The sequence below is a fragment of the Thermobia domestica genome, chromosome 13 (assembly GCF_964235325.1).
Source record: "Thermobia domestica chromosome 13, izTheDome1.hap1.1, whole genome shotgun sequence".
NCBI lineage: Eukaryota > Metazoa > Arthropoda > Insecta > Zygentoma > Lepismatidae > Thermobia > Thermobia domestica.
Window position 1 is genome coordinate 173,008,928 of NC_137466.1, and position 25,477 is coordinate 173,034,404.

The window sequence follows — 25,477 nt, forward strand, 5'->3', positions numbered from 1 at the left end:
ATATATATATATATATATATATATATATATATATATATATATATATATATATATATATATATATATATATACAAAAGAAGAGAGAGAATCAAGTATCAATAGTGATTGGAAAGAACTATGCTGCTGCACCTCTGGTGTTATCAAGTATTTTTGATCATAGAATCTACAAGCAGCAGCCTGCAACACTGACTGTAGACTCATATTTCATAGGAAATTGTCAGTTCGTTATTCTGTGACTGGGAATCTGCAGTAGTATTGGAATAATGGCAAGTCGTGCTGGCATATAGTTAGTAACACTGTACGTAGAAACCTAGTAATAATAGAGAACAAAAATATATCTTAGACATCCCAAGTTCATATCAGACAAGATAAATTGTTTTCCATGAGAAATAATGATGTTTATGCTATGGGCCTCAGAGGCCCCCCCGTTGGTGTTCCATGTAACCCAAAAATACTTGGTGTTCCTAGGGTTAATATACTTATTGCGAAGATCTCACAATATCCATCTATTTCTATAATTGTTGAATCCATTTTTTGTATATAGTGGATACAGTAACTTGCCTAAAAGCAACGAACCCAATCCGTCATAATGTTTCAAAATGGAGGCCGTTTGAAAATTTTAAACCTTCATAACTCTCTTAACTTTGTGTCATATGATAAAAATGAATAAATAAAGTGATTTCTAATTTTGGTTTTAAAAAACTTGGACAGTTGTTAAAAAGGTTATTGAGTATTTTAAATGACTTGATAATGTGCGCCACGAAGATTGAACCGGACATTGCCGCACTAGTGAAATCATAGTATGTTCAAGCATCTCATTTCTTTCAATTTTAATAGTATTTGAATATGCAGGTTTGTTGCATTTGAATTTTTTTGGTATTTCAATATGCAGTTCTCATTAGTTTCATATTCGTACCTCTTTCATGTAAGTTGATTTTTAAACAACTTTACACCTGTTGAAAATGTTTAGTAGACCCTTTTTTTTTTCTTAACAGTATAGGCCTAAATAAAAATAAAAAAAGAGCCTATCAGAACAAAATTCAAAATAATATTTAAAAATATTTCCCGGTATTAGATTCTAATTATATTTATCTCTTCCGCTTATCTTGGCGACCCCCATGAAACTCTCTCGCGACTTCCAGGTTGAGAAACCCTGGATGATAGTAAACAACTTAAAGAGCACCCATAGATTTATAGACTTACTAGCTAGTCTTATTTCTTCATTTTACCCAACTATTTATTTTTTGTATACCTTTTTTGAACATTTTATGAAAGCATTGTTTTAACCACAACTATTGTTATCGGTATATTTATTTTGTAAGCTCAAAGTTCCGCCAACGGTTATGATGTAAATGAAAATTGACGGATAAGCACATAAAAATTAAAGCTCAAAGTAGCCTGTATGATACAACATAACATATTTATGGAAATAGGAATTAACTCTCTAATGTAGTGTTCTTACTTGTATTAATGGGAGAAACAAAAAAAGAGTACGCTTTACGCTAGAATTTACTCTTCTTCGCTAAGAATACTCCGTAGAATTTAATTAGCTCCTATTTTTAGACGTTTTAATAACATTAATGAAGATTTTAACTCTTCAACTGGTGTGCCACGCATAATAAATTACCTCATACAGTTACTCGTATAAGAACAAAATGCTGAACATAGTATTTTAGTGAATTTGCTTTCATCTCGGATTACTTCAAGTTTTTCCTCTTGATTTTAAAAAAAGCAACCTTTATGGTAAAATATTTTAGTTGAACTAACACTACCGTAAAATAATAATAAAAAAGATTTAGCTAACGATAATGATGCGATCTGTTCTAAGCAACAGTTCAATAGCCTCATCGGCTTCTGTTCTTCATTTGTTATGCAAAACGAAGCGTTACAAATGGCCATATTTGTGTCAACTATGTCTATCAGTTAATGTCTGCTTGAGCTTGTATCACACGGAGACAACAGGATTCTTCTGTGCTGTGTACGGTACATTTAAATACATGATATATCACTTTGGAGGTGGAAACAGGTTCAACTTTCCATTCAGTACAGATATTATGCAGCATTCACTCATGTTTTGATTTGTTTCGAGTATTTTATTTATTTCTTTATTTTAGAATGACAACAGAGGGAACAGAAAACCAGAAAATCGTTTGGAAATACAAGTATCAAGACGTTTTAACTTGCTCTCTCACGATTACAAATGAAAAATTACATAAAGAAGAACAAATATCCACAGCATATTTGTTACCTCACGTTTGTAGAGAACGTAACTGTCGATTTAAGCGTAATAGGTAGGACCGTATTTATACATGGTCCAACATGGACGGCAAGTTTAGGAGAGCGGCAAATTTTCTCGGACCAATTTTTTTTTCCTTATACTCCACTACTAGAAAACCAAAATTCACCGCATATGAGTCTACCAAAAACAAACAAAGAGGAAAATAAATGGCTGATCATGAAACCAACTCCTATAACGAGCCAAGACTTGATCCGGAGGAATTTCGAGTGGGCGCTTAACTAATGATGATGCTTGATCACTCGCTTGTAGGGTTGGAAAAACACAGCAAAGCATACAAAGACATGAAATACTACATAATATACCATAAATGATCCCCGCAAAGGTAGTATCGTCTGCTGCGCTTTTACATTTAAGCTTGCCATGCAAACTTAGGTATCTAGAACTCATCCGTGGCTAAGCGGTTAGCATACGCGCATTGGTGTGGGAGACCCGGGTTCGATTCCCGGCGGGAGCTCATATGGTTCGGATTGCACGTTAATCAGTAGGTCCCGTCCATATAGCCTTGCTGCTGAAAGGGACGTTAAACTCACAATCAACTCAACTTAAGAATGTAGACAAGGCTTCGGTGCGAGCGGTCCAGGGTTCGATTCTCGATGGGGGCACTTGGTCGAAAAATGTCAAAAGCTTTTTCAGGCCAGCCATCCTGAATGAGTTTTTCTTGAGTTTTTCCCATTCACACCAGGCAAATGCTGGGGTGGTACCTAACAAATAGGTCCCAACCCTCTCTTTTCCTTTCCTTTCCCCGGATAGTGTGCTCGCCGAGGGACGTCATCCCTCAGAACGTGACGGGCCAACATGCCCATAGATGTAGAAAGCCCAGAAATCTAGACAAGGTTTTAGTTTAAGAAACATTATTATTATTATTTTATTATTATTATTATTATTATTATTATTATTATTATTATTATTATTATTATTATTATTATTATTATTATTATTAAAGAGAAAGCAAGCAAGTCTAGGAATATTTCGCTCTCTGATTAGCATTTAATCTAAGTAAGTTAAAACATTATTAATTTAAAAACGCATTTTTAAAAACATTTCGTTTGTACTTATGTTTTATCTTTCATGAAGTCGTACACGGTTTTATGGGTCAAACATTTTTAATCATCAAACAGAATGATGAAATAAATATCAGTTCAATTTGCGTCAACATTTTGGATTTTATCAACTCATATCTCCAACTCTAGTTCTGCAGCTTCTATAAAAAGGAAGAGTATTAAAAACAGACTAAAAAAGTAATCGCCATTGAAAGTGAAATAACCTTGTGTGTGTGCAAGTGATTTATCCGGATTCACGGAGTTTAATGAACCGCATTAGTATTCGCAGCATATGTCGTTGTGAGAATTTAAACCTGTTTGTGTATTTTAAGAGGCTACATCGTTGGTTGATCTCTAGGAAAATAATATGATAAAATCCCAGACTTGAATGCAGAATATAAATAGCAATATAACTTCATCATCGGTCAAACTTACTCCATTTCACTTCATTCAGATTCTACGATGTAAATAACAACCAAAAGTTGATATTTCGACTTGAAATCATTGCCAAAGCTTACCCCTGATTCCACTTTTAGTTAAAGAGAATAAATTTGTAAAAATGCAAGTAATCCAAAGAAACAACCTTCTTATGCAATGATATGAATAACTGAGCTATTTGACAGAAGCACCGATCTCGAGAGGACCCGGGTCTTCCAATGTTCGTATGGGTCCCATTAGGATCTGGACATTTTTGGTTCGATACCTGACAATGACACACAAATACCCAAACGTCCTTTTCCTCCTCCGCTCAAAGTTATTTAGAAATCGGAGCCACTGGAAGCGATGAGCTTGTACTAGTGAAAATTACTATTACTAATCACATGATAGTCATTTATGGGGAATGTACTGAAAATAAGTTCGTTTTCTTCTCTTTGTTTTTTTTTGAGTGTAATGTCCGACGATTAAGCTCCGAGGCTAAAGTATACGGTAATGATAATAATGAAGGAAATGATGGAATGAACAAAGTGAGAGGAAAGGGAAGAACCTAGACAAAACACACGCATACGATGTTTGTCTACCATAAAGCCCACTTGGCTCGAGCTGGTATCGAACCATGCTACATACTGCTACCTCGTTTAACTTCAGATTGAAGTATGATATCAAATCTGAATAATTAATAGAAGACAGCTACGGTGGTACAAACTTAATATTTGATCATGATATCGCTTCCGGTACGCATGGTTTAGTTTCCCCGTTATGTGTGGTAATCATATCCAGTGACTAAACAGTAGCATTTCATCATATAATATCAGCTAAGTGCGTTTACCCAATGTAGATCTGCTGTAATATATATCGTTGAGTTCGTTGTCGGAAAACTGTAGTGAAAGCATCTTATGTGATTCTCACTGCTAATGTTATGCTTTTGTATTATTGTTTGCATATATGCTTACAACTTGGTGTATTCGCCATCGGTCCTAAAAGAAGTTCATTTTTATGTATACATATTTTACCTTAAAATCCAGTGTATTTATGATAAAATAATGTTGAAAATACGAGTACATGGGACTCAAAAACGGATTAATACAGTTTCTATTGTTTTAAGAGGGAGAAAATGCTATGTTCTAAGGAACTTGAACAGTATTCTAAAGCGGCTTAAGTTCGTGTTTCAAGGTAACACTGTATTACTTGGACGATAACTTTTGTCTACTAGATCTTTGCCAATATATTATGACCTGCCATTTTCACAAACAAAATGCTCTATGTTACTTTCGTTTCTTGTTTCTTTGAGCTTGAATTTCTTTGTGTGTGTGTGTGTGTGTGTGTGTGTGTGTGTGTGTGTTTTACGTTTGTCCTTACGCTAAAGTAGGCACTGAAAAATGTATTATGAAAATGAAGAGAATGATGAAGGGACAGTACATCACATCCGACAGAGGTTTGAGTCCTGCGGCCAATGAGCTTTGCGATTATTATCCTAATGCATTAGATGGCTTGACTATGCCAACCCACATATTTGTATGTACTTATGCCTTGAGTGGTTGTCATATTTTAATTTGATCGATAGTTTCTTTTTATTTATTTCTGTTGTCGGCAACGAGGTTATATGGGACACGACCTAAGAGGGTAAAGATATACCATATTGACTTAGCCATCCATTCCAAGCGCTGCTATCGGCTGAAGGAATTCCACTCTCTTTGGCGTAGACGGCTGCAAGGCTCTCTCTTTTAGCAACAACTGAACCCTTATTGGCTCAACGCGTGGGTGTGAGCTTTAGTTTGCATTTATGCCACGGCTCAAGACATTTTGGCAGCACTATAGTTTCAAAAGTTTCCGACTTGACACTGACATATGGCGCCACTAATAATAAATCGTTTATGACACATAGTGCCATCTATGGAAGAAATGATGTATCAATTTCACCTGTCTAACTGGCTTAGATCGTTGGAGATAGTCATTTGAATCAATCACCTGTACTTTGAGCCACACACTCCATGACAATGTTCCAGTCCACACGACTGTAGTACCAAAACTGAAGTGCTAAATCTTTGCTATATGATTGGTGCTGAGTCTCCTCGAAGCCACAGTTTTTCACTGCAGCTTTAGCAACAACAACCGTGTAGACACGAGCATTGTCATGCAGGAAGGAGCTCAACGCACAGCCACTGATTCAAATCACTACCTCTAACAAACTGACGCAAGCAGACAGCTGAAACTGATACATAATTTCTTCCATAGATGGCACTATATAACATGAATAGCTTACTACCAGTGTGGCGCGGTATTTCAGTGTCTTTGGAAACATCTTTTACTTTAAAGTAGAATCTCAACCATTGTGAAACTATTTCAGTTTCTTACAATATTAATAACACATTATTTTTTTAACTCTTTTTTCGAATTACAATTAATTAAAGTGTGTTTTCTTGAGCTTAAAATATATAAAACGATAATCATGCCTGCTGTTCTCTATAGTTGCGAAACATGGTCGCTTGCTTACTCTGAGGAAAGAACGCAGAATGGAAATATTTGTAAACAAGATTCAAAGACGAATATTCGAACCCAAGAGGAACGGGAATGATGAATAGCGGAAACTTCATAATGAGAAATTACATAACTTGTATCGTTTACCAAACATTGTTAGGGTCATCAACTCTAGGAGGATCAGGTGGGCAGGTCATGTAGTCTAAATGAAAGTAGGAACGCTTTCAAAGTTTTGACTGAAAATTCAATCACGAAACGACCATTAGGAAGACCTAGGCGCAAATAAGAGGACAATATTAAGATGGATCTCGCAGAAATAAGAATACAAAGTAGAAACTGGATACAGTTGGCTAAGGATAGAAGTCAGTGGAGAGCTTTTATGAACGCAGCATTCAACCTCCGGGTTCCATAGGCCATAGAGTTAGCTTGTTCGTTCGTGAGATTTCGACAGTAGCGATTTAGAACATTCTGCGTTAGAAAATATAAGGATTGATCTCCCGTCTGCATCTACCATTTCAACAACTGTTTACATAGTTCATGTATCTAGATATACAGTATATCTCTATTACATTACATTCCTTTTTAAAGTATATGTCCTATTTATTTCTTTTGAGCTAGAACTCAATTTGAAGCACACCTCGACCATATGTGTTATCGTCGTAACTGTAGTGCACTCCATCGGGAATCAAACTCGGAACCTCATGCACAAAAGGCACGAGTTCTAGCAGCTAGATTAAGGATATAACTATGTCATATTCTTAAAAAAAAAAAAATAATCGAACAGGCATCTGAGAAATAAGACCTCGATAACCACTGAGGCGGTCAAAGAACCAAGACCTCGAGATGAGACAAAACTTCTCTTAGTCAGGAGGATTTAAAAAAAATCATAAAATAGTGTAAGAGCTGATATTTACTGTACAGAAAATAGGTTAGCCATAAAATCGAGGTTAAGTATCAACAGTAATGGTAACAATAAGAGTTTATAGTCTTTTTTAGTATCTTTGATGAACAAAGGAAAGTGTTTCTGTACCGTCTGCAGAAAATATACTTATCTTTGGATATTTTTTTTAACTTTACCTTTCGTGGCTGTTGTTCAACGCAAAAGGGATTGTACAAGAGAGCGCAGAAGGGCAAAGGAGAAATCTCATTCAGCCGTATCCGATTGAATGGTTCACAAGGAAAGCTGACAGGTTGCTTGATGGATTCGATTCGGAACTAAAGAAGTTTTTCCCCTCCTCTCCCTCCCCATCAGATAGGAAACAGAAAAAAGATTTCAACCCAAAAGATAGCTTTCTTTTCTCTTCTCTTGGAGAGTTAAGCGTTTGGTATCTTTCTTGTTATTTCAGTAGAAATGTGTAGCATTCAACTCTTAAAGCTAGAAAACGTAAACTATTAAAGTACGTAATAAAATGTCACAGGACGTGTATCTCGCGCATCAAATAAGTAGTTTTAAGAGGCCTAATCACTGCGAAATTAAAACTGGCTACCACTCTTATCTGCGGATGGATGGCGATGGTTTACAACATTATAAGGTACCCAGCATAGCACAGCTTGAGGACAATCCGAAGTTTACTTCACTTCAAACCGTACGCACGGACACACATAAACCTCTATTTCAGAAGCTCTAGATCAGTCATATCCAACTAAACGCTCTGTGACGTTACAGTTTTTTGGCTGCTCCCATTCTCAGTGAGAGGAGGAGCTGGCAGGTGACCTGACTGATAACAGACAGTGTGACAGGCAAAGAACAATTTTGATAGCGTAGCCGATAGTTTTACAGGTATGTTAGTTATGAGTCCATGGACTACACATACACCGCCAACACTTGCTTATTACATTCCTCTACCTGATGCCCCTCCCCTCCCCCCACATCGTGTTTCTTTGTAGTTTTCGCAGATTATAAAAGCACTCTTCTACATCATACATCACCCAATCAGAAATGACTAGGTACACGATATCTCCAACAAGGAAACAAAAATAAAATGATATTCCTTGTTACGGACATGTTACATATACTTACAAGCTGGTGATTCATTTCCGAAAGATGAGTGGTTCCCTTATCCCTTCCTTCATTAATACAAATTCAATTAACATATAACTTGGAAAACATGGTAACAACGAGAATAACAACCACTAGGGAGTCTTTTTTGTGCGAAAATTGTTTACCCCTTTAGGCTTCCCTTTTGAAACCAGAAAAAAACTACTGAACTTAAGTTGTTCACATCTTTAGCTCTTCCACACTGCACATTACAAGAAAAGTCTTATCCAAGTTTCTTGACACAAGACTAATTGCTACAGTACAAAACCTTAATGATTGGGAACAGAGGGGAATGGTATTTTCTTGACTTGTTTGCTAGGTTAGGAACTTAACGTGGAAAATACGCAGAGGATGAAAGGGTAGCAAATACGAGGGAACTACTAAAGGACAAAAAAACTTTTTTTTATGTAGAATTCGACAGTCCTTTAAGAGAAGAAGACCGAGAGAAACTTTCTACCCTCAACCATTTTGCATTCCCTAAGGAGCCACCGAGAAAGAAAGATCCACCAGGCGCACACACACCCCGAGGGTACATTATCGCTGGGGTTAGATAAGAGTGTGGGAGGAGCAGTTATTCGAGATGCTGCGGAGAAAGAGAATTCGAAAGGAATAAGAGACAAGGGGAAGAACAACAAGCAACGAAGTGAAACTTCCCTCTGAGAGATGCTCAATTTGCACTGGAGCTAAAGTGCGTACTTTTCAGTTGACTTTCCCGTGTTCCATTGGAACCCCTCTTTTGAACTGAGACTTGTATGAAGCATTTGATACTTTTCCAATCCAACTCTTTCTTCCCGACGTTTACACTGACTTTACACAAAATGTATATATATATATATATATATATATATATATATATATTAAGCATTCCTGATAAACGGATTATCGAACAATGTGCCAGAAAAGTATATTTCTTCAATCTTGTAGTGATAAATTGAATGGGTACCTCAAAACAGTAACATTAAAAAAAAAAATGTTTTCTGATAAGGGAAGTCTGCCTGTTAAATTTAAAGTTTCCATCCCGACATTGACCTAGAAGAAATGAGGTAAACGCTGGGAAACCTCATGTTCAGAGATAAAAGTGAAAGCAAAATGAAATGGAATAAAATTTATAGTTTTACCTCCATGGTTACGGCCAGTAAGCTAAAGTAGATCGATGATTCTTGAAACGATTACGAAAGAACTGATAAAAATAGAACGTAGAAACAAACGAAAGGATCTCTAAAAACTCAGACACGTTATTGTTCAGCACAAACTCACATGTCCTGGCCTCGAAGGGATCCCTCATATTACAGATGAGCCTGTTATAGATTCTGTTACAACTTCCGCTTTCAATTCGGATCTCCTTAGAGAAAACACGGCAACAGGTACCGAGAAAAAAATTGTGTTGTCATAATTAATGTAGCGTCTCAAGAATAGGTTCAATCTCGACTTTATCCTTCCACTGCAACTAGAAGTGATAGATCTACCACTTCCAATTTTAATGCTGAGTCCCCATAGTTCGGAAGTCTATTGTAGTTTCACAATGTGAAGAATGGTGTCACTTATTTTAAATCTCATAACGTAACGTAGTACCTAGCCATTAGTAGCGACTCCAAGGCCGGTATCCAGCTCAAAAATGTAAGATAGAAGTTAGGGGGGTCCCGATCCAACCATATTATAGTTCGTTTACAAGCATACCGTGAAAATTTTAGGGGGGCAGTAAAAATTTAGGGGGGTCCGTCTTCTAGACCCCCTGGATACGGGCCTGTCTACTCCTAAAACCTTCATAATAATAATAATAATAATAATAATAATAATAATAATAATAATAATAATAATAATAATAATAATAATAATAATAATAATAATAATAATAATAATAATAATATGTATTTTCTAGGGATAAGAAGTCCATTGTATTTATTCTTCAGCATATGAAACAGGGACTTACAAACTTTACGACGTCCGGGTAAATTTGAGATTTAAAAGTGGAAGTAGATATTATATGTAAAGTGAATATAGTGGGTTTAAGTGAAGTACGATGGTCAGGAAAAGGGTGAGATAGTACTAGAAAATTACACAATATTCTAATCGAGTGGCGTTAAGGTCGAGAATGGTGTCGCACAGTCGAATACTGCGGTGACCGCTAGACGTTTGTAAAGATATGTGCAAAACTAGTGAAAATGAATAACTGTGAAATTAAATTTTCTGTGGTCTCTCAGCAGGAATCGAACCCGGGAATATGTGTACCGAAGGCATATGCGCTTACCACTAGCCCATCGCCGAGAGCTAGTATTATTTTAGAATTTGACCTGCTTACGAAAGGTGTATTCCCACTTATGACTTATTCCCCTGCCGGAAACAGCACTATACGCCACTCCTAACTATTATTTTTATTCTTTCTAAATTAAGTGCGAGCCGAATTAAAAGTAAAAATATAAATCGAAAGAACACATTCGAGACTGATTGATAAGAATAGGAAGCAAAGCGCAGTTTGCTATAAATAGGATTCAGGGTTCCGATTAACTTTTGTTCAAAATAACAAAAAGGAAAGTAGAAAATAGAGTACTGATTGGCAAAAACACTTCACCAGCCAATGGGGAAAAACATACCATATTCACAAGTATATAATTCATTACAGTTAAATGTTACAATATCCGTCACCTGCAGAATACAACGTTTTTATCTGGGAAAAAGGAAATTGTGTGGGATGTGGTACATTCACAGCTACACGAAAAAAAAAAAGTGAAAACATGTGCGGGGGAAACATTTTTTTAAAAAAGCTCGATCAAAACCCGGCAGCAACAGAGCCAGAATCCCCCACAAATTCGTTTTGACTGTACTCATTCACCTACATACACGCACGATGGTACTGCTACCTCGAAGCGAAGAATGGCTCCGCTCCGAAACGACCACGTGCAACCCATTCACAGGGAAAAAGAAACCCTCGTTCAGCGCCTCCGCCGTCTCGTGCAACGACGCTCATCCCGGCGCTGGGCAAAGTGTGTCGTTAATTCAACGAATAGCTTCATAAAGGAGGCGGGTATGGTTCCTGCCAACTTAAAAACACAAAAGTCGTACACAACGGCTTATTACAATTTGCAGACCACCGTAAGCACAGTACATACGTACAAAAAGAAAATGTATTGAAGTACTATTCATATGTGGTGGGCTGAAAACAAAAGTTGCACAGACGAATGCTCCAAAGCTCAACAGTACTCATAATAAAAAAAAGATAGTTCATTGTTAATTAAGAACAGTATACAATGGGCGTCTATCAAAATTTTAATTAAGAGTTATTTTGAAATCGCATCTATTCCAGGTGTCTGTATATGGGCTGTACCGCCTCTATTAAAAGAACAAAAAATACTAGAAATCTTAAAAGCTTCTGCTAAGGTTCTGCTTGATGTTGAATAACAGTATTTAACTCTCCACATCATATAATGTGCTTTCTTCGTGGCCGAGTAGATAACGGGCGTACTTGCTCAGCGCGTAGTCCCGAGTTCGATTCCAGACGGGATACTAGTCTTGAATACATAGAATTCAGAATAGTGGATCGGATCCCATATTAAACAGTAGATTCCTTCTTACATAGTCACGGTGCTGAAGAGTAGATGTAAATCTCAATCGACCAATGCAGAGTACTAGGTAAAATTACAGTAAAACCTCGTTACTCTTGACCCTGATAAGCAAGACTTCGCTTAATCTTAAAAAAAAAAAAATGTACGGTTTATATTGGCTAGGATTCCTTCCTGTTCTGCCTAATCTTCATATAAAAGGGATATTTAGATTTAAGGGAAATTTAATAGTTATTTTTCCCCGACAATTCCTGTTGCTGTCAAGGCTCTTTGAGTTACATATATCATGCAATTTTAATTGCATTTCAAAATGGAGGACATAAATTTAATCTTTTTCCATTGGTCAGAAACTCATGATTGGTTAGATTTTCACTCCAAAAAAAAGTAAATAAATGGTAGAATGTCATTGGCTGGGAGCATGGCCTCTCCTCCAATCAGTGAATTTGATTTGAAGTACGTTAGGAGGATATAGAAACATATTGATACATGTCGTTATTGAATTGCGAATTAGTGAACAACACTTGAAATTCAAGTACTTAATATAATACAAAACAAAAATAAGTTTATCGACTTGTTTCATATTGTTTAGAAGTTAGGCTCACAACTTTCTCTTGTAGAATAAACACAAAGTTTATTCGAGATAATGTCCGAAACTATTAAACCAATTGATTGCTTCAATTGATTCAATTGTATTAATAAAAAATAAAAAAAAAACAATACGACAGAAATATATATATAATTTCTAGGTAGAAATTTTATGAAGACTATGCACTAACTAAAGATAAATAGAATATCATTTAATGTGTCATTGTGCAAGTTTACACTATCTATAGTTTGCATTATTTTAGTTATGTTACTACATTACATTTATATTATTATTATTAATATTATTATTATTATTATTTGTTATTTAAATTTGCTTTTGCTTAAGGGGGCAGACTACTAAATATTTTTGAAAAGCTAACAAAGTTTCTTTTGCCCGTTAATGTAACTTACCACAATAATAGATAATGGTATTTTACAACCGAAAATACGAATCGGAAGAATTATCAGTGTTGCCATCCATAGAAATTACAGTGTAACCAAAATTTGAATTACCCAAAAATCTAGGTTAAGGCAGCAACTAGAAAAATGAACTCAACGGTAGTTGATTAATTATCATGTTGTCTTGGTTCCTTGTTCACTACCTTTTAAATAATGTAATAACTTATTTATTTTCTAATAACTTCTGCAAGTTATTACAAAATAAATACAAACATTATTTAAAAAGTAATACGATGGGTGACCAGAAAATAAGGTTACAAAGTCTGCAATTAAACGTGTAGGCCTATATATTATTACATACAACCAATACAGCTAACAGATAGTACATGCATTAGGTTATTTTTCGGCATAATTTCCATTGTGGCTGAGGCACATGTCGCACATGGGTTGAGTTTGAAGATTCCCTCCTGGTAAAAATCCTGTCTTTGCGTGATCAGCCACGTTACGTTCTTACTCCTCGTCTAAAGCGAAACAACGGCCTCCTAGGTACTCCTTCAAGTGTGGGAGCAGGTGAAAATCGCTTGGAGCGAGGTGCATGGTCTAGGCGGGTGGTCGATAATATCCCAGGAAAACGGTTTCAACAGCGCGGTGGTCTTCTAAGTTGTATGCGGGAGCGCGTTGTCCTGAAGGAAAATGACGCCCTCGATGAGAAGCCCTGGCCGTTTCCTACGTAAACCTCTACCAACTGCCAGTGAATTTAAACCGCGGTTAAATGTTTCGCCTACAGAAATCGAATACTGAACGGAGGTTTTCGCGAGACCAGTTTTCCAAACGAATCCTATTTGTATTTACCTACAACTAGCACCGTAGGTAGCGGATGGCTGAAACTTTGCACAGTTGCCAACTCCATGTATTAAAATTTACCGTCCATTCCTCATTCCTCTGTAACAGACGAAACTCCAGAAATATCGGCCTTGTAAACTTGGTTGCTTATCCTTCCTCGTATTCGCTTGATATGGATTCAGCGTTCTAAGGTAAAAATAGATTCCATCTCCAGTTTTATCACTTTATTGAAAAATGGAGTGATAAAAATCTACAGTCACTTCCGGCTTAAATATTTTGTTTTTCTAGTGCAAAACGGTAATACATAGCGAGAAGTTCTTTTTGTTATCGATTCAAGTTCCAATAATAAATATATTCAATTAGAAAACCTAAGGAAGGCCTGTATGGTGATTGGAACAAAGGGGTCGGTGTCAAATAAGAGGGGAGAAAGTAGAACATGTGACTAGTTTTCGATACCTAGGTAGTATTATTAGTGATGATATTAAGTACGAACGTGAAATAAAAGCAATGATAGGAAAGGCGAAAGACGCCTTTAAAAGGAAGAAAATACTATTTTGTGGGTCCTTGAATAAAGAGTTGAGAAAAGGACTTATAAAATGCTTTTTGTGAAGTATTGTGTTGTATGGGTCAGAAGAAACATGGACATTACGCAAAAATGATTTTTAAAAAAACGACTGAAAGATTTCGAAATGTGCGTGTGGAAAAAATGGAAAGAATTAGCTGGTTCGAGTGCAAAACAAATGAGAGGGTGTTAGAAATGATGGGAGGAGAATAAAACAATTTTAAATATTATGAAGAAGAGGGAGAGAAGCTGGGTGGAATATTGGTTAAGAAGAAACTGTGTCATGAAAGACGTTTCAGAGCATATGGTGGCAGGAAAGAGAGGGTGAAGGAGACTAGAATTAACGGACGATATCAAAACAAAGAAATCGTACGTGAAGACAAAGAGGTTAGCGAAAGGCCGTGGAACATGGAAGCTTTTCAGTTGCATGAAGTGACCTGCTAATTATGGCAGAATACCTAAGATGACTATGATGATCTTCTATTTAAGCCAGAAAGTGTAGAAATAATCAACTGTCATTTCTGGTTTCAATATTGATTCCCATAAAGCAAAAAGCTGTAAGAGCTAGAGACAAGCCATTTTCTGTATGGATTTGTCGTCCCAAAAACAAGTATTACCTCTGACCTTAATCTTTATGTTAAAATCGTAAATGATAGATCAGCACTGAACTCCCATAGTTTAGAACTCTACCCTGTAGTTTCACATATAGCCTCAGTGATAAAATAGACGATAAACTTTTAATCAACCAACTTCCCCTTGATTAAATTTTAAACATTTGCTTTCACAGCTAATCTGTATCCATAGAATTACATATATATGGTGAATAAAATATACATGGTAAGGTAACATTACATATATATGGTGAATAAAATATACATGGTAAGGTAACATATGTTAATATAGCCAGCGCTTTTTCCCTAGAAAAAAAAAAGAAAAGAAAAACTTTTCACTATTTGTTACAAGATCTTTCTTTAAATAAACGTAATCCATTATCCATGCTCCTATCATAACCAATTATCTTCCGTTTGAACACGTTCAGCTATAAACGAGATAAGCTCAGGAAGGAGGGATGACGTGCTGATTTTCCCATCCACTCTGAAGGCAAAACTGGCACTGATATCCTTCAGCCTCCCACGTGCCAGTAACTAGATCTTCAGGATTTTCCCATTCTTAACCGTGCAAACACGATTCACCCCAAAAAATAAACAGAAAGAACTATCCATCACGTCCTCTCCCCATGTTTCCATGTTTTTCTCTTCCTCGTATATATATATATATACATTCAAGAGTTTTTCCTTTCCTCCATTTTTCCGTTTTGCTTAACTCTTTTTCTTTTTCTTTTTTCTTTTTTTCTTTTCTTTCTTTTTTTTGCTTCTTCCGATCCTTACATCTTTCCCCATCTCTTCTCTAACCCTGGTTTGCCTTCAGAAACACCAGTAGCAGCAGTTTTCTGAAGATAACAGAAAACATAAGAAAATACACAACATATATACAAAGTAAAGGGATGAGAGAATGCATGAAGTGAGGAAACTTAAATAGATAGAACTTTTATTTATTTAAGTTCAGTAATGTGTAAATACGTGTAACTTGTCTTCGATAACAAGAGTAATCGATTTTGATTTTATACTGAAGGATGTTTAACCGGAACAGGACCTTTGGGGTGTGACCGTGTTGAGAGTTTGAGATACTGGACAATTGCGGTACTATTCGCGGCTTAGAAATCGTTACAAAAATTTTAAGTTCAAATTAATTTGCTTATGCATTCAGAAACGCACGTCTCCATCGACTACTTATTTCTGGTATTCAATCCAACTCACCCCCTCCTTCACCTCTCCTTGTCTAAAGCAGTGTGTGACGTAATATATTCTTTCCACTCAGACGGGGAAAACAGAAACCAGGTTTACAAGGTTTATAGCTCTAAAACAGTCTCTTTCATTCGTTCGTTCTGAAATACTTTTTTAGAACCTGAATTAAAAAATGTCACAAAATGTTCCCATAGCTTCATAAATCCCCTTATTTGCATTCTTTCTTTCAAAGACTGCATCTAGGAAGATGCTCCTTGTGAAATCTGTGGAAACTGTCGATCACAGCAGTAAGTTTTGTGCTTCACAAAGTCTGTTATGCGGGCGCACAGCTCTAAAAACTACTGACAGAAATGAGTGTTATTCAATAATTAATTTCATTTATTTTCAGTAATTGCAAGCAAATGTTCTAGGGGCGTCATTTGGGTAGGACAGGAGGGTGTAATTCCTCTCTCCCTTGAATGTTAGAACAAAGGAAAATAAATGTTACAAAGACAAAAGCATGGTGATTGGAACAAAGCAGCCGGTGTCAAATATAGAAGGAGGGGAGAAAGTAAGACAGGTGACTAGTTTTCGATACTTCGGTAGTATTATTGGTGATGATATGAAGTGCGACCGTGAAATAAAAGCAAGGATAGGAATAGCGAAAGAAATCTTTAGGAGGAAGAAAAGTCTATTTTGATGGAAATTGAATAAAGAGTTGAGAAAAAGATCCACAAAATACTTCGTCTGGTACGCAAAAATGATTTAAACTGACTGGAAGCATTCGAAATGTGTTGTGAAAAAGAATGGAGAGAATAAGCTGGGTCTAGTAGAAAACGAATGAGAGGATTTTAGAAATCGTGAGAGAGAAAAGAACAATTTTAGGTATTTTGAAAACGAGGAAGAAAAAGTGGTTATGACATTGGCTACGAAGGAACTGTATCATAAGGGACGTGCTAGAGGGTATGGTGGCAGAAGAGAGACGGAAGTGTAGAAGGATGCTACAATTGATGGACGGTATTAAAACACAAAATCATATGTGAAGACGAAGAAATAAGTTGAAGACAGTGGAACATGGAAGCTTCTCAGTTGCGGCAAGTGACCTGTCAATAATGGCAGAATACCTATGATAATGATGATGATGAGTAACAGGAGGTGAAGTGAACTATTTGAAGTGGATCACAGTTAACATTATTGGTTTTCTGTACTTCACACATGAAACTACTCATAAAGAAAAATACGTGTCAAATTGTCAACACACGTCAGAGCCACTGTGTTTGTCAGTTGTGAAACTTCTGCTTGTCAGACACACATTATTGGTGGAAGGAACAATTATTAACTTTTTAAAGGAAATTACACAAGTAGTGCAAATGTGCATATAGCATGAACTATTTAAGAATAAAATCCTGAGACGAATATTCGAACCCAAGAGGAACGGGAATGAGGAATGGCGGAAACTTCATAACGAAGAACTACATAATTTATACATAAGAACTACATAATATTGTTAATATAATAAAGTCTAGGAGACTCAGGTGGTCAAGTCATGTAGCCAGAATGGAAGAAAGTAGGTACACGCTTTCAAAGTTTTAACTGGAAATCAAATCGAAAAAAGACCACTAGGAAGACCTAGGTGCAGATGGGAAAACAAAATTAAGATGAATCTCGCAGAAATAGGAATACAAAGTAGAAACTGGATCCAATTGGCTAAAGGTAGAAGTCAGTGGAAAGCTTTTGTGAACGTGGCATTGAATTTCCGGGTTAGCATAGGCTAGCATATATATATATATATATATATACTCTGTTCGTGTATATGTTCTTTCCCTTTATAGGTATAGTAGCGAAAAATTTTATTGTTCTGTGAAAATTGTGTTGGATGTTTTGCATCGATACGGTATAGGAAGAAAATAGAATAGCACAAAACAGAAAATAGGTGACAACGTCTGCGAGGCACTTTAGATAAAAATCTCTTCTTCGAACGTCGTCGCACAAAGTATTCTTCCTCTTCTCAGACAAGATGGCTTGAAAAAGACCTGTCGCAGGTAGAGAGGAAAAGAAAATGGCGCACAATCGAATTGTTGACGATCCATGGTGTTGATGGTGTGCCGAGGCGTTATATATACCGGAAGCTGATGACGACTACTAGGAATTGTAACTGTAAAAAAAAAAAAAGAAAAGAGATAAAACGAAAATAAAAGAAAAGCCATCAGAGGAAAAAGAAAGGTCATGTTTTCTAAGCCAAAAGACTTCCACAATGTTTAAAAGGGCGCGGTTGCCAAATTTGATCCGCTCCATCAATTCAAGTTCTTTTGGGTCGCGAAAGCAATTTCCAGTCACCTCTTTCCACTCTTGAGTTTTTGAATGACTTAGGGATTTCTACTGTGATTCTTTTCTTGTCAGATCAGTCACAGGGGTAATTTGTTCCCCTGAAAATGCATGAACATTTCCTCGTTTCGTCGTCTCGTTCCTCTTTCTGCCTTTCTTAAGGGAACACAGTCAAATCTGCTGCTGCTGCACTCTATACGCTAGACAGTGCTCATGACAGCTACTGCGTTGTTCATATCTTGTGAGACGAAGTAATATTTCTTTCTGTACAGAGGAAGAAAAAAAGGAAGGAACGTAGATAAGAAACACATCAACTACTTCTTTTGGGAAAAGAAATACAAAAATCTTACGGAAGCAGGAATTAAAAAAAAAAAAAAACGTACAAAAGTTTTATTACTACGTGGTGTTACTAACAATGTGGGATTCTTCAGATACTCTTTCACTGTTATCTACACCATACCTAGGTATATAGTCTGACTGACAGAATACCGTAGTGCCTGCTATTTTCTTTCTATAATAGTTGATTCCAGTACGTATATATGAACAGGCTTGTCAAAACTTGACATTAACAAAGAAATACCTTATACTCTCTCATATATATATATCCAAGGGAGGGCTAAGGGGCTGTAGCCTCCCCCTTGACGCTCAGGTTTACACTGGATAAAATGAGCTTCAATTCTGCTTTACACTGGATAAAACGGCAAATTATGGTTTAGCCCCTCCCTTGATCATATCCTGGATCCGCCACTGTATATATATATATATATATATATATATATATATATATATATATATATATATTCTTCGAGTCAAATTTGCCTCGAGATTTCTTTCTTGTAGTTAAGGCTCTTCCATTCGCCGACCTGTGAAATTGATACTAGCTATAGTGTGGTGTAGAAAAGTGATTCTTAATAAGTGTGTCGCGCAACCTCATAAGGTGTGTCATGAAATTTTAGAATTTACAAATAAACTTTATGCCGTACAGGAGATCTAGAAGTCTAGATTGTACATGGCACATTTTATTACCACAGCCCCTTCATGTATTATATTTACTGTGTCTCTCTGTCCGGGAGGCAAAAATATCCCAAAAAATACCTGATGAATCACTGTCAATTTTGGCCAGGGTTTCGAGAATTAAACGTTAGGGATTTAATTTGTTGATGGAGGTGATTCATGTATTTGTTTCCAAGAAATGGACAATCTAAAGTCCCATGAAGGTATTATATATATATATATATATATATATATATATATATATATATATATATATATATATATATATATATATATATATATATATATATATATATATATATATATATATATATAACTAGCGTCAATTATCGCTAAAATTTAAAAAATTAATATGTTCCGTTAGTCAGTCATTTTTTACTATTACTAAAGCGCTCTCTGATAGACGATATTTTCGGTCATTTTCGATCATTTTTATATATCTCCCCCTTCCCCTCCACTAAACTGCACCGTTAAAGTGAAATGATAAAAACAATTTCAGACTCGAAGCTCATCTATTTGGAAAATTTGATCGAGATCAGTCGGGTGGTTCAAGAGTTATTAAGCCATAACCACAGTTACTTCCAATTTTATATGCAACCTAACTGCACATAAACGACACGTTGGTTCCATTCCATTCCGTTACTTTCAATATAGCCAAACGCTGCTACTCTTACTGAAGTCTTTAGTAATAAGTTAAGGCCCCTTACAATATTAGGCAAACCATGTGAGAAGATCTCCTGCTACATCATTCATCCATACCAATGGCATTTACTTCTGAATAATTACCAGGAATTACTTCAAAATATTTAAGTTTATTGTCAAAATTATAAATCAAAAACAGAGTATGTGCCTCAAGTTTACACGCATCTCTTGTATCTGTTGAAAAGGCTTAAAATGAATATATATATATATATATATATATATATATATATATATATATATATATATATATATATATATATATATATATATATATATATATATATAGCTCTGATCGCTGAAATTACGATAGCAATGTGACTGAATGACATATATTGGTAACCAAATCTGTCAACCCTCAGATGAATTACATACACGGATAGTTAATCAGTATGCAATATAAATAATTCAGTTCTTTCTCGTCCCCAATAAAACAACAATGACGATAAAAAATGCACTAAAAAGCAGAAAATCATTTCTTTGGCGGTTATAATGAAGAAACTGCAATAAGACTAAAAAGTATTGGGTGCTCTGCCTAATGATGTAGGTTAAAGTTTGGGTTGCATATTAGGGATGTCACATACACATGAAATCGTGTCCTGGGCGGGTGGATCAGTGGTATATCGTTTACCTCTGGTGCATAGCGTCCTTGGTTCGATCGTAGCTAGCGCCAAGTAAACTTTGTAGTGGACAAACACCGTGTGCATGGGTTTCTCTGGTTATCCTGTTTCCTCCCCTTTCTTCATTCCACCATTTCATTCATTTATCATCATCGTCTTCTTTACCCTAGCTGGCATAACCGTGAGACGTAAAACTTAAAGATTTCATTTTGAATCGTGCCCAGTGCTTTCAATATTACGGCAATTTCTTCATTTTCCCCCACCAAACAAATTATTTTCTCCTTTTTAATGTATTATTTAAAGTATTGGTTTAAAAAAATTTAAGGTTATTATTTTTTTTTTAAGTTCTCATAATAATTTCTTTGTTGAATGTCCCACGATTACACTCGAAGACTAGAAGAGACTGTGATAAGTAATTGATGACAGAAGAATTATGAAACAAGTCGGAGGAAACGAGAGACCACCAAGAAAATCTACGCATATGGTATTTGTGCTCCACAAAGCTTACTTGGCGAAAGCTAGATTCGAACCAGAGACCCCACGCACCAAAAGTGAGCGCTCTACCACTTAGTTTTCACGGATCTCTCAATCACTTCTTGATTACCATAGTTTTATGTTGAGAAACAAATTATTTATATTATAATCACGAATATCCCCTGGATGTTATACTGAACATGCCAACTTCAGAGCACTTTTGGTTGCATAACGGAATATTCTATATAGTTAGTACAGATGCAGAGATCAAGTAGTTAGTGGAGATGTCGAGTACATTTTACACTAAAACGAAAAACAGCGAAAATTATGAGAAAATGTTGTATTGCCATTGGCTTTACGTATTTGTACGATATTGCAGTTTTATGTTAGTATGGAGATGCATGAAATTATGTTCAAAGATTTGATTAAAAGCAAGTAAAATAAAAAAAAATAATTGTGATGGTATATTTCTTACCTGAAGTGTCCCAAACAACGAAGTGTATTCTATAATCCGATACGTTGTAAGTTGTCGTATATTTTTCGAAACCCGTCGGCGTATAGATCTGAAAAATAAAAACAAGAAATACGCCAGTTAATTTTAAATACTTTTAGTCTCAGTCTAACTTATATATAGTTAAACTTATTTCTACGTTTATTTATTTGTTTATTTACGATTTCTCTATATACAAACTAAGACATCCTGAGTCAGTGACTGACTGACTGATCATTGCTCAGGCCAAAACCACTTAAGCTAGAAACTTGAATCTTGACAGTGCCTAGAATTTGTGACGTAAGGTACCAGTAAAGAAGGATTTTTGGAAATTTGACGGAGAAGGGGGAAAATAAGGGTGGGAATTATTATAGTAAAATGTCCATATATCCGAATTCATGAGGTTAGCGACTTGAAATCTGATATATGAACTTCTGATTTAAAATAATAAGATACGAGTTTCAGCGGTTTTTTTTTTTTTTTTTTTTTTTTTTTTTTACCTAGAAGGGAAGAAAAGAGGTGAGAAAGAAAGAGGGGTAGATATTGTAATAATTATAAGTTGTCTGTATCTCGGAAATCTCTTACGGTTAGAGACATGAAATTTTGATATACAGAATTATCATTTAAAATACTTAAAAAATTGTTTCAATGGTTTCTTTTAAATATTTGACCTAGACGGGGAGAATATGGGATAGCCATGAAAAAGGGGTGGGGATTAAAATTACTATAAGATTACTAAATCTTGGAATTCCTTAACGTTACAGGCATGAAATTTTGTATTTGGACTTTTGAATTTATAATAATTGAATATGTGTTTCAGTGTTTTTAAATATTTGTTCTAAAAGAGAAGAAAAGAGGGGCGAGGGTTGCAAACATTATAATGAGATATACATATGTCGGAATATCTAAAGGTTGGAGACATGAAATTTGGTATTTGGACTTCTTACTTAGGATACAGAGTGATCAAGAAGTCACTTACCCCTATGTATTACAGAGATGTTAATGAATTGTTGTTTCTTATTATTGCAGGTGCTGATTAACATCTAAATCAAAGGCTAATGAGTCCACTAACACCATGGAGGAACGGATCGTAATGAGCACATGGGCTCACGAAGAACCCCATACAGGGAAATCAATGAGAGATATTCAGCGTTATTTATTTCACTGTAAGATTTCAGAAACCTTTCCCTCCGAAACCAACGGTGGAAGAAACAGCTCTTTGTAATTTATACAGTAACTTAACAATCTTTTAAAAAAAAGCACCATGAAACTTATTAACAACTCTGGTTAACAAGTTAACAAAAACACCAAACGGGAGACAACCATCTTCCACAGCGTTCCTCAAAAAATTACTGGAAGAATGAAGTTTGTCTTATTTAGTTTCATTACGTTCCATTGAAGATTACTACTCAAATGTGTGCTGCAAATACTAGTTTCTAACAACAAAATACGTGTCCGTTAAGCTTTTCAATTCTGTATCTTAATTACTTATTCATAAATTGTTTGATTAAGATAGAAGGTCTGAATTCTCACATATATATTGAAGAAAGTGACTGACATACAGTAGCTTCACTTTTCATATTTATAAATATTGAAATTCGTGTAGACCGTGAGAAATTGAAGAGAAAAATCCGAATTTCTGACTCTTAAGATGGGACTTTGTAGCGTTTCAGGATGGGATCACTGAATTAATATCTCGCACGAAACGCGAACACCTGGTATAGGCATCTTGGTGAACAATCACTTTTTTCTTCCCTTCTAAATCAAGTATTATGAGTTGAATGCGCATAAGATATGTATATGAAATATGCGTTTAATTATTTTAAATTAAAAGTCCAAATATCAAATTTTATGTCTCTAAATTTCAGGGATTCTGAGATGTAGGTATTTTCTTACAATAAACTTTGTTATAACACAAATCAAGACATTAAAAAAATAGCAAAAATGTTAAAAATTAAGATTGTAACAAATAAAAATGAAATATTTAAAATGTGCAGCACTGATACACTTCTCTTTAAATTTCCTCCATTCGATCAACTTTCTTTAAATATTTCATTTCTGCTCGTACAGTAAGTACACTTCACAAGTATGTCTACATGTAACAATGGAACGCAACAATAAAAAAAAAAAGAAAGAAAGCAATTTAATCATTTCGTATTGTTACTTAAAACAAATCGCTAAAAGGGGTACTAACAACGGAACAAAAATCCACAGCATATATATATATATAGTTTGTACTATGCATTGCCTATGCACCGTAAAAACAAACGAACACGGATATATCTTCACCAGATTTTCCTTCAGCAATAAAACAACATTGGCTGTTTTATGTAACAAAAGAGCACTTTTAATGTCCGCCATAGAACAACAATTAGATTTCAACGCATTGTCTTTTTACAACTAATGAGGGTTTGGGGAACAGTTTTTGAAAGCATCACAATTGAATGCCAACAAATCCTTGTGTTGTTATTTCAAATGCCTTAATAAAAGGGTATTTGGAAGCAGAAAAATAACAGCTCTTACGACAAATTATGACATTTCATTATATTTCCCCTAATTAAATGGTGGAAAAAACAGCCTGTTCATACGAAATGCTGAAAAAGAACAAGTTCTATACATTATATATTATTGCTTTGTTGATTGACGGATTTTGTACAACGTAAATATTTCTATATTTCCCTTCTCTTTGATTTGTATTCTCCTAAGCTTTCTCCTACACAGAAAAAGCTCACAAAACACACATTGACGGATTTGAACACAAAGTACATTTGTTTAGTATGGCTATAAAATTCCTAAATACCTGTCAAAAATTAAGTTGTCTATATTCCAAATATAACGCTGCTGTTTTTTTTTTTAATCGTTTTATTTCATCATTGCTGTTCGCTTAAATTTGCTTGGTTTCAACAGCTCCATAAAATATATATTAATGTACCCTGTATAATTATATATATATATATATATATATATATATATATATATATATATATATATATATATATATATATATATAAGTACTAAAAGGGTACATTAATTTTAATATGGAATTCACCACAGCTGCGCCTCCAGTGGAACCGAATGCGAACGGGAAGTCGAGTATCTCCAGTAGATTCGAAGATATGCAAATGCGAATTACATCAACTAGGTACTTATGATCACTAAAGCTTCAATGTGAACTTTTATGCTTGAAAATTCATGTCTTAAGCTCTTTAAAGAAAGATAGCATATTAACACTTGTCATTTAACCGGAAGGAAGAAATAATTTTCAATTTTTATCATACTGCTATACTACATCTGAATTTTAAAAAAAAAAAAATCATTATGCTGCCGATTAAGGGACTTATATTCCATTATTGGCAGATTAAGCTTCCTCTAGAGACTCATGAAGACGTGACTGCTCACTTCGCACTGTAACATGTTTAGATACTACGATCATAATACACAGTGGCGTATTTACGATTTTGTTTTGGGGGGCTTTGCTAACTTTCGGGGAGGCTTTGCCTGGAAATGTGAAAATTCTGAAAGATATTTCATATACTTTACTATAATAAGTAAGAATTCAGGGGGGCTTAAGCCCGGAAGCCTCCTCTTAAATACGCCACTAATAATACAAGGTGAACATTTTCCTTACTCATTTTGAAAGTAACATATCCGGCCCTAGAGACTCTAAATATTTTATTTTATCGTGTTTGCTACGCATGTCCATTTACATACACACAACGTAATATTTATTAGTATGCTTTGTGAGCAATCGATATAGTAATTTGTGAAACACTAACACTAATATCTGGCAAATTGAGATTTCTCGTTTTCTTAAACTAAGAGTTGGCTACAT

General features: G+C 35.3%; 1 protein-coding gene across 1 annotated transcript in view; it reads right to left on the reverse strand.

The window, feature by feature from the left end:
• Positions 1-25,477, reverse strand: part of LOC145668761 (rho-related GTP-binding protein RhoE-like) — a 281,380-nt gene that overhangs the window by 86,812 nt on the left and 169,091 nt on the right. The window contains exon 2 of the mRNA XM_081736910.1: positions 21,631-21,718. Coding sequence (XP_081593036.1) covers positions 21,631-21,718 — 88 coding nt within the window. The remainder of the gene's footprint in view (positions 1-21,630; positions 21,719-25,477) is intronic.